Consider the following 18164-nt stretch of genomic DNA (forward strand, 5'->3'; position numbering starts at 1 on the left):
TTATTTTTCCATCTTAGTTATTCATTTTAATCAGTTTTGTTTTTTGCTTTTTGTTTTTTTTGTCTTTTTGCCATTTCTTGGGCTGCTCCCGTGGCATATGGAGGTTCCCAGGCTAGGGGTCGAATCAGAGCTGTAGCTGCCAGCCTATGCCAGAGCCATAGCAACGTGGGATCTGAGTCACGTCTGCGACCTACACCACAGCTCATGGCAACGACAGATCGTTAACCCACTGAGCACGGGCAGGGATCGAACCAGCAACCTCATGGTTCCTAGTCAGATTCGTTAACCACTGTGCCATGACAGGAACTCCGTTATTCATTTTATTTTTTTATTTTTTTTATTTATTTTTTTGTCTTTTTGCTATTTCTTTGGGCCGCTCCCGCGGCATATGGAGGTTTCCAGGCTAGAGGTTGAATCGGAGCTGTAGCCACCGGCCTACGCCAGAGCCACAGCAACGCGGAATCCGAGCCGCGTCTGTAACCTACACCACAGCTCACGGCAACGTCGGATCGTTAACCCACTGAGCAAGGGCAGGGATGGAACCCGCAACCTCATGGTTCCTAGTCGGATTCGTTAACCACTGTGCCACGACGGGAACTCTTTTTTTTTTTTTTTTTTTTGTCTTTTTCGTTATTCATTTTAGAGTCTGTGGATCATTCATTTTAACCTTTCTATTCAAAAATTCTCTTTCAGATATTACCTTGACCTATGGGGCTTCCACTGAATGTATCTTGCTACAAAAACTAAACAAATATGAATGTTGGTCTGTTATCTATGAAAAGGAGGTTACAGGATGGGGAAGAAAACCCACAAAAGCAGCTGGATAAAACATTATTAATGGTCACTATCTCAGAATGAGCCTTTCAGCCTGAACAGCAACCCTATTTTAACTCCTGGAGCAGCCTGTTTCTCATAATCCAAATTATTACTTTAAGCCTATTGTGCTCTGACCGTCAAACATCTCTCCATTGCAATTCCCACCCTCATGCTTGATGGATAACTTTATCTGACTGTTCACATAGAAAAACGCAAGCCTTCAAATAATTCCCTCAACTTCATCCTTCTTAAATGAGCTCTTCTTCCTCTAATAGAGCCAATGTATTCACATATGCTCTGAATTCATTCCCCTGGCACTACTGAAGGACTCTGCTTTACAGTTTTTCTTTTTTTATTATTAGTTTTAAATTTTATTTCTTATTTAAAATTTTTATACCATTTTGAAAAGTTACTTTCCATTTACAGTTACTACAAAATATTGGCTATATTCCCTGTGTTGTATGATACATCCTTGAGCCTACCTTACACCCAATAGTCTGTACCTCCCACTCCCCAACTCCTATATTGCCTCCAAACCCTGCCACTGGTAATCATTGCTTTGTTCTCTATATCTGTGAGTTCTGCATTATATATAGTTCTCTCTCCTTCAAAAGCCCTTCAACCTCAGGTTTCCCTGCAGTTATCATTCTCTTCAATATTTAACATGATAATCAAATGTTTGTAAAAACTGTCCACTCTTATGTCTATGTTCTCATTTTCTACTCACTTCTCAGCTCATTTCAAACTGGCTTCTGAAGCCCACCAGCCATGTACATTTCTCAGCGTAAAGAAAGATGGCCTGTCCAACTCACCTGGGATGGGACAGCCAGTGACCCAGCATCGTCTCTCTCGACCTTGACAATAATCTCCTGAGGAAGGAGAGAGTCCTGAGGAGTCAAAGCAGATGAGAAAAAGGAAAATAATCAGGGAGCTTGGTTATGGCTCAAAACTCCCACTGTAAGTTGGCCAGGATTTGTCAGACCACCTGTTTTAACACATCCCACCTATCAAACTTCTGTTCTTTCCTATTGGAAAGCTTAAGCAGGCCACGTGGAGAGAGAGAGGTGGGACATCTGGAGGAGCCATGAGGCACCAGACATGGCATGAGGTCTTTGTGCATCTTCTAGGCCAGCCCATCTACAAGCTGAATACAGCTGAGTGACCCCAGACACTATGTGGAAGAAAAGAACTGACCAGTTATGCCTGCCTGAATTCCTCAATCATGCAACTATAAGCAAAGAAGATTTTATACAGCATGACCAAAGAATGATAAAGAAAAAGGTTAACAAATTCATGCTATAAAATGTTTGGCAAAAAGTGTCACCAATAAGGGTACTATCAATAAGAATCTATATTGTTAAGATTCCTTCCATATCAGAAAGAAATAGGTAGACTCAACAGAAAAATGGAGAAAGAAAAAAGCACATGCAATTATGAGGAAATAAAACAGCCAGTGAATACACAAAGAGGCTCACCTCTTTCTTTTTTTTTCTTTTGTCTTTTTGCTATTTCTTGGACCACTCCCACGGCATATGGAGATTCCCAGGCTAGGGGTCCAATCAGAGCTGTAGCCGCTAGCCTACACCACAGCCACAGCAACGTGGGATCCGAGCCGCGTCTGCAACCTACACCACAGCTCACGGCAACGTTGGATCCTTAACCCACTGAGCAAAGCCAGGGATCAAACCCGCAACCTCATGGTTCCCAGTCAGATTCATCAACCACTGAGCCACGACGGGAACTCCAGAGGCACACCTCTTTCGATCAGATAAAATCACATCTCTATTTCTATAACCTTCCTATACAGAGACCACAAATTCTGATACTTCTGATTACAATTCAACAACACATTTTATTCTAGCCTTCCTGCTTTCTATATTTGTACTTTCCTTCTCCAGCTCCCATTATCCTACTTATCTGTACTTATTTGCTCAAACCCCTGTATGTAATCAATATCACAACCACATGGAGTGCTTCTTCGGCCTATCGCTAATGACTCCTGTCCTGGTGGCTCGCTGATCAACAGCTTCATACACTCTTAGAGGTAGTTTAAGTTGATATAACCTTCTTGAACTGGGGAGATATACATGTATATATAAAATAACACTGCATTTTTTTGATTTTGTCCTTTTAGAGCCACACCCACGGCATATGGAGGTTTCTAGGCTAGGGGTCTAATTGGAGCTATAGCCACCAGCCTACACCACAGTCACAGCAATGGGAGATCTGAGCCATGTCTGTGATCTACACGACAGTTCATGGCAACGCCAGATCCTGAACCCACTGAGCAAGGCCAGGGATCGAACCTACGATCTCATGGTTCCTAGTCTGATTCGTTTCCACTGTGCCACGACGGGAACTCCAATAACACTGTATTTTGAAATCACTTAAGACTCACAAGAAGTTACAAAAGAACAGAAAATTCCTATTACCCTTCGTCCAGCTCCCCCCAATGATAGTATCACACACAATCACACTAAATTGTCAAAACCAGGGAACTTGTATAATATATATGTGTATACATAATATACATGTGTGTATATATATATATATATATATATATATAGTATATATATATATTAATATATATATATATAGTATATATATATATTATGGCCGCACCTGTGGCATATGGAAGTTCCCAGGCCAGGGACTGAATCCGAGCCACAGCTGTGACCAACATCACCAGATCCTTTAACCCACTGTGCCAGGCTGGGGATCAAACCTACACCTCTGCAGTGACCTAAGCCAATGCAGTTGGATTCTAAGTCTGCTGCACCGTAGCAGGAACTCCATCAGTAGAGTACTTTTAACTCAGACTTTAATCCAGATTTCACTACTTTTCATATACACTCTGTTTTTATTTTTTTTAATGGTAATTTTTTTGTAGTTCCTGTCATGGCTCAGTGGTTAATGAATCTGACTAGCATCTATGAGGACGCAGGTTTGATCCCTGGCCTTGCTCAGTGGGTTAAGGGTCTGGCATTGCCATGAGCTCTGGTGCTGATTGCAGACACAGCTGAGTTGTGGTGTAGGGAAGACTCTGCTCCAATCTGGCGTTGCTGTGACTGTGATGTAGGTCGGCAACTGAAGCTCTGATTCGACCCCTAGCCTGGGAACTTCCAAGGGTGCAGTGCTAAAAAAAGACAAAAAATAAACAAAAATGGTTCTCAACCCCTTTGGTTTCCACATGAAAAACAAAAGGGAGATCAGTTCTGCTCACAGTCAACTCCATCAATTGTCCTTCCCTGAACTCACCCCAGGAGTCAATTCTACCACTTTACCCTGCTTTCGTTTTTTCATTTGTTCTCATCACATGTATCTTTATACCTTGTTATGTTTTGTTTTGTTTTTGTCTTTTCAGGGCCACACCCACAGCATATGGAAGTTGCCAGGCTAGGGGCTGAATTGGAGCTGTAGCCGCCAGGCCTACACCACAGCCACAGCAACACCAGATCCAAGCCACATCTGCAACCTATACCACAGCTCACAGCAATACCGGATCCCTGGCCCACTGAGTGCGGCCAGGGGACTTTCATGGATACTAGTCAGCTTGTTACCACTGAGCCACAACAGGAACTCTGGTTTTCTAAAAACCCAACTCCTCTAGAGTGGATACCATAAGAGCTGGGCTCTCCTCTCTCCTATTTACCATAGCTTCATCGATTCATGGCTTCATTGGGCTTAAAACCAGCATAGTCATCACTCCAAGGCTATGAGGGATTGGTTCCAGGACCCTCGCAGATACCAAAATCCATGGATGCTAAAGTCCCTTATATAAAACGCTGAACTATTTGCATTGAACCTCTACCTAAGCCTCCTGTCTATTTTGAATCATTTTTAGATTACTTATAATACCTAATTTCATGTCAGTGCTATGTAAATACTTCTAAGTACCATGTAAACGTGACGTAGAGAAATGCAAATCAAAACTACAATGAGGAGTTCCTGTCTTGGTGCAGTGGGAACAACTAGGAACCATGAGGTTTCGGGTTCCATCCCTGGCCTCGCTCAGTGGGTTAAGGATCTGGCATTGCAGTGAGCTGTAGTGTAGGTTGCAGACACGGCTCTGATCTGGCATCACTGTGGCTATGGCATAGGCTGGCAGCAAAAGCTCATATTAGACTCCTAGCCTGGGAACCTCCATATGCCTCAGGTGCGGCCCGAGAAAAAGACAAAAAAAAAAAAAAAAAAACTACAATGAGGTAATACCTCACACCAGTCAGAAAGGCCATCATTAACAAGTCAACAAATAACAAATGCTGGAGAAGATGATGTAGAGAAAAGGGTCCCTCCTTCACTTTTGGTGGGAATGTAAATTAGTACAACCACTATGGAAAACAGTATGGAGGTACCTCAGAAAACTAAGGATCCAGCAATCCCACTCCTGGGCTTATATCTGGACAAAACTTTAATTGAAAAAGATACATGCACCCCTATGTTCATAGCAGCACTATTCACAATAGCCAAGATGTGACAACCTAAATGCCTATTGACAGATGAATGTGCTAAGAAGATGCGGTATATATACACAATGGAATACTACTCAGCCATAAAAAGCACAAAATAACACCATTTGCAACCACATGGATGGAACTAGAAACTCTCATACTAAGTGAATTAAGTCAGAAAGAGAAACACAAATACCATATGATATCATTCATATGTGGAATCCAATATATGGCACAAATGAACCTATCTACAGAAAAAAAAACACAACAAACTCATGGACATGGAGAACAGACTTGTGGTTGCCAAGAGGAAGGGAGAGGGAGTGTGGTGGACTGGGAGTTTGGGGTAGATGCAAACTTGCATTTGGAGTGGATAAGCAATGAGATCTTGCTGTATATAGCACAAGGAACTATATCTAGTTACTTGTGTTGGAACATGATGGAGGATAATGTGAGAAAAAGAATGTGTATATATATATATATATAGAGAGAGAGAGAGAGAGAGAGAGAGAGAGGGAGAGGGAGAGGGAGAGAGAGAGGTATGACTGGGTCACTTTGCTGTATAGCAGAAACTGACAGAATACTGTAAATCAACTATAATAAAAAAATTTTTTTAAGTGAAATAAAGAGTTGCCAGGCAAGCAGCAAATCCAAGTTTTGATTTTTGGAACTTTGTAATTAAAAATATATTTTTGATTCATGGTTGGTTGAGTCTGCTAATCCCAAGGATACAGACTAATTGTGCTAACGCAGAATAGGCACTTCATAAACATGCTGACAGTAAAACAACCACACAGAATATAGTACCTGAGCCTTTACATTTGTCCTATGGTCCCCAAAGGCATCAAATCATTGCCGAGCTCAAGTCCCTCCTATAATTATGAGAAACCTCCACTGGGTGCCCTTTCTTCTCAGAAAAATCAGAGCATCAGCCTCCAGAACCTACCCCCAACTTATTCTCTCAAACTAAATGCTCAAAATCCATGTTGTCATAAAAGTATGCAAACATGCACACACACACACACACACACACACACACACACACACACACGCACACGCACACGCACACGCACACCCCTACACCCACCCACTCTCTCTATCCACTTCGGATTGCTGACCATTTTAGGAATATCTCCTGCACTGACATCTTACCTCCTGCAGTTTCCTGCAAATAATCTCATCTACCTAGTGACATGTCAATTTCACCAACACAGAAATCACTGGAAATAAAGTTTAATAAACTCACTGAAGTCCAGGGAGTTCACCAGAGATGGTCCCAGCTCGGTGGGTTAAGGATCCGGCACTGCCGTGAGCTGTGGTGTAGTTCGCAGACGTGGCTCAGATCCCGTGTTGCTGTGGTTCTGGTGTAGGCTGGTGGCTGCAGCTCTGATTCGACCCTTAGCCTGGGAACTTCCATATGCCTCAGGAGTGGCCCTAGAAAAGGCAAAAAGACAAAATAAATAAATAAATAAATAGATAGATAAATAAATAAACAAACTCACTGAAGTCCAGGGAGTTCACCAGAGATGGTCCCAACACTGACTACCTGATCAGAACTCCTCCCCTTTTCCCAGCCCCACTGCTCCAAGTCTAACCATTTAAGCTCCAGATCAAACGCCACCTTTTCCATGAAGCATTCCCAGACAGCACCGTCTTTTCTTTCCTTAGGATTTCCTGGCTATCTTTATCAGACCCTGACCGGACCAGTAAACTAATTCTCCTCTAATTACTTCTATCACTATACAGGTCTCCTGTGGGTCATGAGTCCCAGTCTATTAAGAACTAGAGATTTTTCAGTTTTGTATTCTCAGTCTTGCCCAGGAGCCCAATGGGAGCTGTCTGAATTCGACAAGACTAGAGATGTGTGGGGGCTTTGGATATATGAATGGAATTATAAGCCTCTACCCCCACTTTTATATGCTCTAGAGTAGTTTTATTTTTTTTACTATTAACAATTTTATTTATTTATTTATTTATTTTTTTGTCTCTTTTAGGGCCATACCCATGGCACATGGAGGTTCCCAGGCTAGGGTCTGAATCGGAGCTGCCGGTCTATGCCACAGCCACAGCAATGCGCAATCAGAGCTGCATCCTCAACCTACAACACAGCTCATGGCAACACCGGATCCTCCCTGAGTGAGGCCAGGGATCAACCCTGCATCGTCATGGACACCAGTCCGGTTCATTACTGCTAAGCCACAACCGGCACTCCAACGATGTATTTTGCAGCTTTACTGAGGTACACCTGACCGATTACAACTGCATAAATCTAAGGTGTACAACGTGATGATCCGATACACGTACACGCTGTGCAATGAGCACCACGACAAGCTCATGAATACACCTAGCGCCTCGCAGAGTTACAACTTTTTTGTTTGATGACAACAATTACAATCACTCTGTGAGCCAACTTCAAGGACACAACACTGTTAACTTTGGTCACCAGGCTGTCCCTTAGATCCCCAGAACTCATTCACCCCACGAAACTGCACCTGCGCACCTCTGACCGACATCGCCCCCTTCCCCAGCCCCGGGCCCTGGAGCTGGCACTCTCCCTTCTGCTTTTATGGGTTTGACTTTTTTTAGGTTCCACCTGTAAGGGAGCTCGTGCACGGAGTCTGGCTTATTTCACTCACATAACGTCCTTGTAGAGCAGTGAAAAACCAATCCTCTCCATGTCATGAAGGGACACCCGCTTTCTTCTCCGTGTTCTTTACAGAACTGGAACAGGAGTCTGTTGCCTTCCACACGGAGGAGAGTGACAGGCAGAGCCTAACTGTTCTCTTGGTGACGTGGATGGAAGCACGTGTGAACCAGGGCAGAGGAAGAGCGACAAGCAGAGCCCACATGGTGGGACCTGTCCCCTTCGCAGGGAGCCTGTGCTCAAGTCGGCCCTAGGACTATGTGCTACTTGCTGTCCTGTTGACTAAAAATCAGAGTTGACCAAACACGCCCTTCCTAACGGAGGCGGGGGGATTCTTAGGGCAGTAAAACCAAGCTTCTGGTCAAAGCACACAACTATGATTGAACTCGGTTCTTGAAGCTTTGCATTTGGGTTGTCCCACTGGAAACGCCTCCTTCTGAGAGGGGTTCAGGACAGAAACTCTTACAGGCGTCGCACCAGGAGAATTCCTCTCTTTGGTGTGTTCGCTTCTCTTATTGCTGCAAGAGACACCGGGCAGAGTCCCCATTTCAGCTCAAGGGATGCAACACAAACGCCGGTGTGGAGGGACAGGGCTTCTTAACTACAAATCTGAGAGGGGCTAAGAACACCCCCTGCTCAAACTAGACAGCGGACAGTTCCCCTGCCTGATTTCCTCAGAGAGCCTCCAGACCCAAGGGTCTCACTAGTTCTCATGCACAAGAAAATTCCCTCTCCCATCCCCTAGCATCATCTATGAAAAATTCTCCACTTTCCTCAAATGTATAGAACAGACCCTCCACCATGGGGTCACCAACTCACCAACAACCTGTCCCGCTCTGGTGCTGCGACTGACAAGGGACAGGTGAGGGTCTGTCACCACCTTGGCAGGATTTTTGACCTCAGCCCCCAAAGGCAGGCAAGGCTCAGTCACCTTCCGTGGCTGAGTTACTTCCTGATGTGTAAGCCACACTGAGATCTCTCGGGTCATGTCCTAACATGGAATGCGTGGAAACTGCCAGGCCAGGAATCGAACACACGCCACGGCAGTGACCGAACTGCTGCAGGGACAATGCCAGATCCTTAACCCGCTGAACCACCAGGGAACTCCCCATGTGGTCTCTTTGTGAGTGTCCCTCATTCAAAGCCAAAGCCTGGGCCCCCGGATGTCTCTCCTTGCCAGCGCTCTACTTAATATCTCCAGGCCCAAAGTACATCTTCTGATAAGGAATGAATTTAACTAGAGCACATTCAGAGTTGAGAAGTGTGGAACCAACCTCCTAGATGGCCCCCAGCAACCCTCACGTCCTGGTGTTCACACCCTTATGTAGTCCTGGCCCAAAGGATACCCGGGTGGGTCTGTGTGACCAAGAGAATACAGAGAAAGTCAGAGTTCCCGCTGTGGCACAGTGGGTTAAGAATCCAACTGCAGCGGCCTGGGTTGCTACAGAGGCACAGGTTCAATCCCTGGCCTGGAAGAGTGGGTTAAAGGGTTTGGTGTTGCCGACGTTGTGGCTTGGATTCAATCCTTGGCCCCAGGAGCTTCCATATGCCTCAGGTACAGCCATCCAAACAAACAAACAAAAAAGAATACAGAGGAAGTGATGGTGCGTTCTGAGAACAGACGACAGAAGACACATCTTGGCTGTGTGCAACTGACTGTGCAAGCTCGCCCTCCCCTTCTCTCTCTCCTTCTCTCAGACCATTTGCCCTGGGTGACACCAGCTGCTGTGCTGTGAGCAGCCCTGGGAAGAGGTCTCTGTGGTGCGGAACTGAGGCCTCTAGCCAACAGCCACATAAGCAAGCGTGTAAGTGGATCCTCTTACCCAGTCCGGCCTTCTGAAGGCAACAGCCCCACCCAACAACCTACAGCAATCTGTGGATAACCCCGAATGCCAGAAACATCCAGAGAAGCCGCTCCCAGATTCCGACCCTGAGAAACTGTGGGAGATAATAAACACTGGCTGCTTTCAGCTGATAAGTCTGGGAGATGCAACTACAGCTAACTGATACAAGAAGGAAGGTGTTTCAGCTTTTCCTACCTATATAGCCTCGGAATATACAGGAAGCGCATTTCTGTCTGTGAGAACGAAGCCATCTTTCTCCCCGGTGCCTCACACAGGGCCTTACACTGGTTAGGCCACCAAGAAATATGTGAGGGAAGTCAAATCGTAATGAGGAGATTGCTAGGTCCGCCGTATAACATAGAATAAAACGGCAACCATGCCCCGAAAATACTCCAAGTCACTAAAGTACAGTATTAATGGTCACTTCAAAACATGTTTTCCCTATATTTTTGATAAAGATAGGAATGTAAATTTACATTTGCATAACTCTTGGAAACTCTTGCACATGTGCACGAGGAATCACGTGCAACACAGCAGTGCTAACTCGGAGAACAAAGAGCTGAACCCTAAAAGCCCATTAACAGGAAACTAACAGGAAACTCATAAAGTCTGTGGCAAATTTAGAAGCTGAGAATCTGGGCACTAAGGGTGCGCACTGGTATCAGAATGTCTCTGCTCCGAGGCCCCCACTGTGGGCAGAGACAGGTAATATGTGTTCACCTCCATACACGTGTGCTCACATGCATGAGCGTGCGCGCACACACGCTCAACATGTTTCTACATCTATGTAGAATGAAACCCAGGAGCCACGCCAATACCTCCAATCCCATGTATCACCTCCAAGTTCCCTCCAACATCCTCTCTTTCCACGGCTGACGGCGAGAACCCTGCCTCCCACGACCCTTACTGTATTGATTTATCTGAGTTCCCATGGTGGCTCAGCAGGTTAAGAACCTGACATAGTGTCCGTGAAGATGCAGGTTCCATCCCTAGGCTTGCTCAGTGGTGTGGCTTTGCACAGACTAGCAGCCGCTTCTCCGTTTCGATCCCTCGCCTGGGAACTTCCATATGCTGCAGGGGTGGCCGTAAGAAGAAAATAACTAATTTTTAAAAAGCATTTATCTGATCGACCCCCACTCCCGCCCCATAAGTAACTCATCTCCCATTTCCACCACCACCCCCTCTCCCACACAGACATGCTTCAGCCCACCTGGGCTCTGCCACCCCACATGGGGCTGTCCTCTGCCAAGGGACCCTTGTCACCTTGCCTTGGCTTCAGCTCTGCAGGTCCAGCATGAGTCCATGAGATGCCCTCAGCATCCTGTGTGAGCTCTGCTCCTCCACGCCCAGCCACCTTCACATGGAGCCACCGCCATATGGAGATGCCCTCGGCCTGCTCACGCTGGGGACACACCACACCACGATGCAGCTCCGCCCCCAACTTGGCTGCACGCCTGACCCTGCTCTGGCTCTGCCACCCCACGCTAGACCAGCCCTTGCCTGGACACCCTCACTGCACTTGGGGTGCCCACACCAGCATTCTCTCTCTGGATGCCCTTCTCACCTGCTCTGGCCTTGTCACCCCAAACGGGAACCTCCTTCCTCATATGGACACTTACCTCACCCACCTTGGGCTCTGATTCCTGATGCCATTTTCCTCACCCTTCTTGGTCACTGACACCACCACACATGGATACCCCTGTCACCTTGATCAGGCTATGACACATCAGGTAGCCCTCCCTCAACTGCCTACCTAGCTCTGCCCCCACCTAATAGCTTCAGGATTGAATTGTACAGGAGGGAAAAGGTGAAATTTTCATCTTACTTTTTTTTTTTTTTTGGCCACATTTGTGGCATGTGCAAGCTCCCAGGCCAGGGATTGAATCCACGCCACAGAAGTGACAATGCTGAATCCTTAACTACTAGGCCATGAGGGAACTCCTAATTTAACGTGGGTTTTTTTTGTTTGTTTCTTTGTCTTTTTGCCTTTTCTAGGGCCACTCCCGTGGCATATGGAGGTTCCTAGGCTAGGGGTCCAATCGGAGCTGTAGACACTGGCCTACACCACAGCCACAGCAATGCCAGATCCGAGCTGCATCTGCGACCTACACCACAACTCACGGCAACACCGGATCCTTAACCCACTGAGCAAGGCCAGGGATCGAACCCGCAACCTCATGGTTCCTAGTCGGATTTGTTAACCACTGAGCCACGACGGGAACTCCCTAATTTAAAAGCAAAACGTTCTCAAAGAATATTTGCTGTAGGGAAATGCTTTAAATTCTTTCTTTCTGTCCTTCCTTCCTTTCTTTCTTTTTTGCTTTTTAGGGTCCCACCCAAGGCCTATGGAGGTTCCCAGGCTAGGGGTCAAATTGGAGCTGTAGCCACCGGCCTATGCCACAGCCACATCAATTTGGGATCCAAGCCATGTCTGCAAGCTACACCACAGCTCACAGCAATGCCGGGTCCTTAATCCACTGAGCAAGGCCAGGGATTGAACCCGCAACCTAATGGTTACTAGTTGGATTCGTTTCTGCTGAGACACAACAGGAACTCCTAAATCGTTAATTTCTTAACCTTCAAATGCGCTGTACAAAAGTATATGTAAATAAATGAAACCATAAAATCACTTGGACTGGAGTTCCCATTGTGGCTCAGTGAGTTAAGGACCTGGTGTTGTCTTTGTGAGAATGCGGGTTCGATCCCTGGCCTCACTCAGCAGGTTAAGCTGCGGTGCAGGTCACAGATGCAGCTCAGATCCGGTGTTGCTGTGGCTGTGGCTGTGGCATATGCTGCAGCTGGAGCTCCGATTCAACCCCTAACCTGGGAATTTCCATGTGCCGCAAGTGCAGCCATAAAAAGAAAAAAAAATCACTTGGACTATAACTTACAGATGTTCTTTGTTAACTGATCTACTTATAACATGTTTTCTATGCTCGCACAAACTCCATCCCTTTCTCATCACTTATCTACTTCACACAGCTCACAAACATCCTTTTCTGTAGGTAAACACGCTTTACCCTATCAACGGCTACAGAGAATTTCATCCTGACCTCGCCCTAACTCATTTCGCTCTTCTCTTGCAGAGCACACTTTCAAACACTCTTTCCAATTGCTCCTTCTCAAGCAAAGCTGTGAGCTGCTGGCCACGGGGGAATTGATACTCCCAGGACTTTTGAAACAGAACACAAAATTCCTCCCAGAAAGAGTTATCTGAGTTAAAGGGTGAGAAAATGCAGGGAGACTCATGCACTGTAAAGTGTAGAAGTGCCAGAAGCCTGCTTGTCAGGAGGTCCCAGAAACTCTCAAAACACAGCCAGAGAGCTGGACAGCCTCCCAAGCCCAGCAGGTCAGGCTGTGGGTGTGGCTGGGAGCAAGCTCTGGGTCCCCTGCGGGGAGGGAAGCTCCACTCACCTGTGCACAGGCCTTCAGGGGCCCTGGGGGCTTCTCATCCTGCTCTTCCATGCTCTCCTCCAGGCACCGGCAGGAGCCTGACGTCCTGAGCTGCAAGGGGAGAAGCCCTGAGCACAGCATCCTCCTGCAGGCCCACTGTGGCTCCCCCTCCCTGGGTTAGTCTCTGCTTCCAGGATGCAATCCCCATGGCAACTGTGCTTCTAGAGGCTCCTGCCCAGATAGATTCCTGCTGGAAGGGCTGTGCATGCACCCTCAGCTCCTCTCCTCGGCTGAGACTCTGCGGTTCCTTCACTACCTGGGGCCTCTGGACCACTACCCAGGAGCCTACCTCATGCCCAAATGTGACCTCCTACCACCAAAATCTGCAGCACAAGTCAGTCCCTCTCTATCCCACTGGCTCCTAGGACCCCCCCCCCCAAACAAACACCCATCACATTGAGGGCCCCCTAGTGTGCACTCTAATCCTCAAACTTGAATCTGCAGCCCCAAACCAGCACCCCTTCCTAGGGGGAACAGCAGGGCTCTGGGATTGATGGCCCAGAGTCGAACTCTATGACTAACTGCATGAAGCTCACGACACAGCCTGCCCCCCCTCCCAGGATCCTATGCTTCCACGGACAAGCCTGACCCTTCAGCACCTGTTTTGGGTGGACCACCTATTGCTCCCTGTTCAAAGAGCCAAGCATATGCACGGGGCTCAACTGTACCCAGGACCCAGTCCCTCACCATTCTGGGGTCGGCGGCACTTCTACTAGAAGAGTGGCAGCCCAGAGTCCCACCCCTAAACCCTCCTAGGCCCTGAATTTGTTCTTTTGACCTGGCCCCCCCACCAACCTGGAGGTCCTCGGGCCTGAGTCTGAAACTGGGAGCCACCCAACAAACAGCAGCACATGCCAGCCCCTCCTAGGCCCAGAACGTGAACCTCAATTGTCTTTCTACCAACTAGATGTTCCTGGGTCTGAGACTAGAACAGCCCCTGGCAAATCCCACCCTATGCACACCACCCCTGCCCCATCTCTCCCTCTTACCCACCCCTAAGCTCCCCAGGATTCTCACTCAAACAGTATGTAGTGTGATTTCACAATGCAGCTGTACCTTGAACCTGCACCCAAACCGCTTCCTTCAGCAACCTCTGCAGGCCCGTACTTGAGTCACATCTGCCCAAATTCCTACCCAAGTATCTTCCTGGGCACCTGAAGCTCAGGGAAATAACGTCTCTCCACCAACCTGGCTGTCATCAGGCTGTGATTAGGATGCCATGTGCACAAAGACCCCAGCGCCCTCTAATGCCCACCTCCAGCCCCTCTTTTCCCACCCAAACACCTGTGCTCATGCGCAGAGCACACCCAGGCACCCTCGGCAGCCCAGAATCCGAAGCTGCTCCTTCCATCCACCTGGATATCCACAGGCAGTGCCAGGGCTCCAGGACTGCCCCGCCCCCCATTTTGCCCAAAAGCCAGCACGTGTGCAAACTGTAGCCTTGGCCCTCCCAAGCTCAGAACCCGGGGCTCTGAACTGGGGTCCCCCAGGTCTCTACTCCAGCAGCCACCACACAGAGGCCACTGATCGAGGTTCCCTCCTCCTGTTGGCACACTCGTGTGCTCAGAGCAGGCTCACACCCAGAATCTGCATCCAGGACTGGGGTCCTCTGCCAGCCCTGGGCATTGTGCAAGTCCCTGGTCCTGAGATGAGAAGCTGCATCTCCCACGCTATGCCTCAACTTTCCGAGGACACCTCAAGCACCCACAAGCCTCTGTGAGGGTTCTCAAGTCCCTGGCCCCACTGCCTGCTTACTGCCAGAAATTCAGAACATCCAAATAGCACCCTGAGAAGAGAACTCCAGAATCAGGCCTAGGACTTGCACATTCACCAGCCTGGGGGTTCCTGAGCTCATATTAAGGCAGCTCCCATGGGAATTGGGTCTTTTTGCTTCTTACAACCCAAATGTGAGTCCCTGGGTGCCATGAGAGTCCAGCCCCTTCCAGGTCTAAATCTGCAGCCCAGATTCTCTCCCTCTATCAACTGGCGCATCCTCAAGCCTGCAAGCTGAGCTGCCCAGCAAAGGTCCTGGGAACACCTACTTCATAATCATGTGGGCAGCATCTGGCTTCCTCCCCCAACAGCTGTCGATTTGATGGGAGTTGTTGCAACCCTGTCATTCCTGGGCTCCGAGCAAAACTTGTAAGTCCTAGGACTCTGCAGTCTCCTACATGGGTCCCAGGATCACCAGTCCAAGTTCCTGCTTCCCATTCAGGCACCTGTAACATGCGCACGTGCCCTCCGCCTAAATCTGACCTAGGCTCTAGTCCCTCCACCAAGCTAAGAATCTGTAGTCCATCAGCCATTCCCACGGAGGGGAGAAGGGGGTGCAGTCACTGAAGTAGCAGTGCCTCTCCTAAGGCAAGAAACTGCAACTCCAATTTGGTCTGTCCACTACCCAGGGTGCCCCAGGCGTCGAAAAAGAGCGGTGTCTGCTCCAGAATCCCAGAGCCAAGTGTCCAGAACCTCACTTCCCACCTCCTGTTACCTGCTCAAACACACCTGCTCAGGAGTATTGGAAATAATGGCAGATGCCCTCTCCTCCGAGAACCAGCATCTGCAATTGAGCACTTCATCAACCCAGTCATCCTCAGGTCCTCCACTAAGCAAGCCCAGCCTTCGATGAAGGGGAGGCGGGATTCTCAGGCTCTCCCACACAAACCACCTGACGGCGTAACCGCGCACGCGTGCAGGACACAGCCAGGAGATCTTCAGCTTTCCTAGGATCATCACCAACTTCGGCCACCAGAGGCTAAAGCACTGCCACACGGTTCCCAGGGCTCCCACCCACACTCTCAAACGCAGCGTCCCGCCTAAACCCTGCGCATGCGCTCATGGGACGCCCGGCACTGCCCCGCCCCTCACCAACCTGGGCGTCCACCAGCTCCAGGACCAAACAGGGCCCGTCCCAGCTTCAGTGCCCAGCACAGCTCTGCAGCAGGACAAGCTCGGTTAAGCAACTCTCTGCCCCGACTCTGCACACGACAGACTAGGGTTAAGCTAGTTCTGTCCCTTCCCGTGGTCGGCATCCGCAAGGCCTCTCGCGTTAACTTCCAAAGGGCCGAGGTGCGCCGAAACAGAAAGCGTCCGCGCGCAAGACAATGGCTACGCTTCTGGCTGAACCAGGAAGTGCGCTTGCGCTCGGAGAGCCAGAACTACAACTCCCAGAAGCCTCGGCGGCTCGGGCTGCGATTGGGTGGGATTCCAGTTCCCCAGAGGCGGCTTGCGCTGGGACGCAGCTACACAAGAAGGGGGCTCTAGGGTTGCAGCAGGGATCTGCGAGTTTGAGTGTCTGAGGTTTTGCTGCCCGCGGAGTGGAAGTAGCAAGATCGGAGGCCGAGCCAAGGCCCTGATGCATGAGGCGTGGCTGGCTTGGAAAAGGCCGCCTCTGGGCTCTGCTTGACGCCCCGGAATGGCAGTGAAAACAGGATCCGGATGGAAACAACGGGGACCCTTCCTGGGCACCTGCTGCCTGGTCAGACGCTCCGCGTGCATGGTCTCCTTTTGTCCTCACGGGAAAGATAGTTGCTACAAACTCATTATACAGCCCAGGGAGCTCCTATCAAGCCCTTCGAGAGTCTGGTTTTGTACTTAATGATAGTGAAGTCCTTTTGTTTTTTAAATTGAATTTTCTCTTTGCTACCTATAAGGGCTTAAGGAGGTTTCCTATCCGTTCGCCTTACTCTTTGTCTTCATCTCTTGACCGTTTTCCAGACTCAGTTCCAGTCACGATGGCCTTTACATTTTCTCCAACAACTCAAGCAGGCTCTCACCTCAGGACTTTGGTGTGTGCTGTTTGCGCTACCTGGCAGGTTCTACCTCTGAGGATTCCCCTATCTTTAGGCTAGTGTCATCTTCTCAAGAGGTATTTCCCCCACCTTCCCCCAACCATTGTAAACTTACAAAAGAAATCTTCACTCCCAGGTACTCCTTGCTTCCTCCCATCTTTATTTTTTTCTCTAAAGAACTTGGAGTTCCCTTTGTGGCTCAGTGGTTAACGAAACCGACTAGGAACCATGGTATGCGGGTTTGATCCCTACTCTCGCCCAGTGGGTTAGGGATCCGGTGAGCTGTGGTGTGGGTCACAGACGTAGCTTGGATCCCATGTTGCTGTGGCTGTGGCATAGGCCAGAAGCTGTAGCTCCGATTCGACCCCTAGCCTGGGAACTTCATTATGCCGTGGGATCAGCCCTAAAAAGCAAGCAGAAAGAAAGAACTTTTCACTGATATTCTATGTACTTTAGGTATTTATTTAGTCTATTGTTTATCTGCCTTTTCCACTGGACTGTCAGCTCCATAAAGGAAATGATTTATATCTGTTTTGATCACTGCCCTATCCCCAGCACCTAAGGTACCTGGCACATAATAGCTGCTCAATTAAGTATTTGTTTTGAATAAAGTTTCCTGGCCCTACATTAAACACTTTAACATCTCACATCACATTAACTTCCCATACCCACCCCACCCAGGGGGAAGCTGAAAGTTTCCATGCTATATGAAAATAGGGTTTTGTTTGTTTGTTTTTAAGGCCACACCTGTAGCACATGGAGGTTCCCAGGCTAGGAGTCCAATCAGAGCTGCAGCTGCCAGCCTGCCCCACAGTCACGGCAACACAGGATCCAAGCCATGTCTTCCACCTACACCACAGCTCACGGCAATGCTGGATCCTTAACCCACTGGGCGAGGCCAGAGATCAAACCTGCGTCCTCGTGGATACTAGTCGGGTTCGTTACTGCTGAGCCACAATGGGAACGCCTCATCTCTCCCTTTCTAAGCAGCTATTCTTTTTACAGAAGTAATATGAAATAACTTATGTTAGACTGTAAGGGCGGAGCTGGTATTTGAGTCCAAGAAGTCTGACTCTGGAGTCCATGCTCTTAACTCTTACAATATTTTGCCCCTTGCCTGCACATCGGTATCTTTCCTCTACATAGCAGGACTAAGTTTGCAAACGAG

At 48.4% G+C, this 18164-nt stretch overlaps 1 protein-coding gene across 20 annotated transcripts in view; it reads right to left on the reverse strand.

The window, feature by feature from the left end:
• Positions 1-16341, reverse strand: part of ZNF180 (zinc finger protein 180) — a 41407-nt gene extending 25066 nt beyond the window's left edge. For 6 of the 20 annotated variants that reach the window (XR_014806327.1, XR_014806326.1, XR_014806325.1 and 3 more), the window contains exons 1-4: positions 16078-16341; positions 13170-13259; positions 11024-11157; positions 1629-1703 (exon numbers count right to left, since the gene is read on the reverse strand). Coding sequence is in view for 9 of the 20 variants with exons in the window: in XM_084961132.1 (XP_084817258.1) it covers positions 1629-1703; positions 11024-11059 (111 nt within the window). In the remaining 11 variants the exon portion in view is untranslated. Of the gene's footprint in view, positions 1-1628; positions 3100-3805; positions 4950-6513; positions 6702-11018; positions 11158-13169; positions 13260-16077 lie in introns of those variants that run through there. The other 14 variants (XM_084961129.1, XM_084961142.1, XM_084961135.1 and 11 more) reach the window with 8 other exon arrangements.
• Positions 16342-18164: the final 1823 nt, after the last annotated feature.

The sequence above is a fragment of the Sus scrofa genome, chromosome 6 (assembly GCF_054392235.1).
Source record: "Sus scrofa isolate SSC_HxYL_T2T_F1_AM1 chromosome 6, Sscrofa_HxYL_maternal_Yorkshire_Landrace_v2.0, whole genome shotgun sequence".
Classification (NCBI taxonomy): domain Eukaryota; kingdom Metazoa; phylum Chordata; class Mammalia; order Artiodactyla; family Suidae; genus Sus; species Sus scrofa.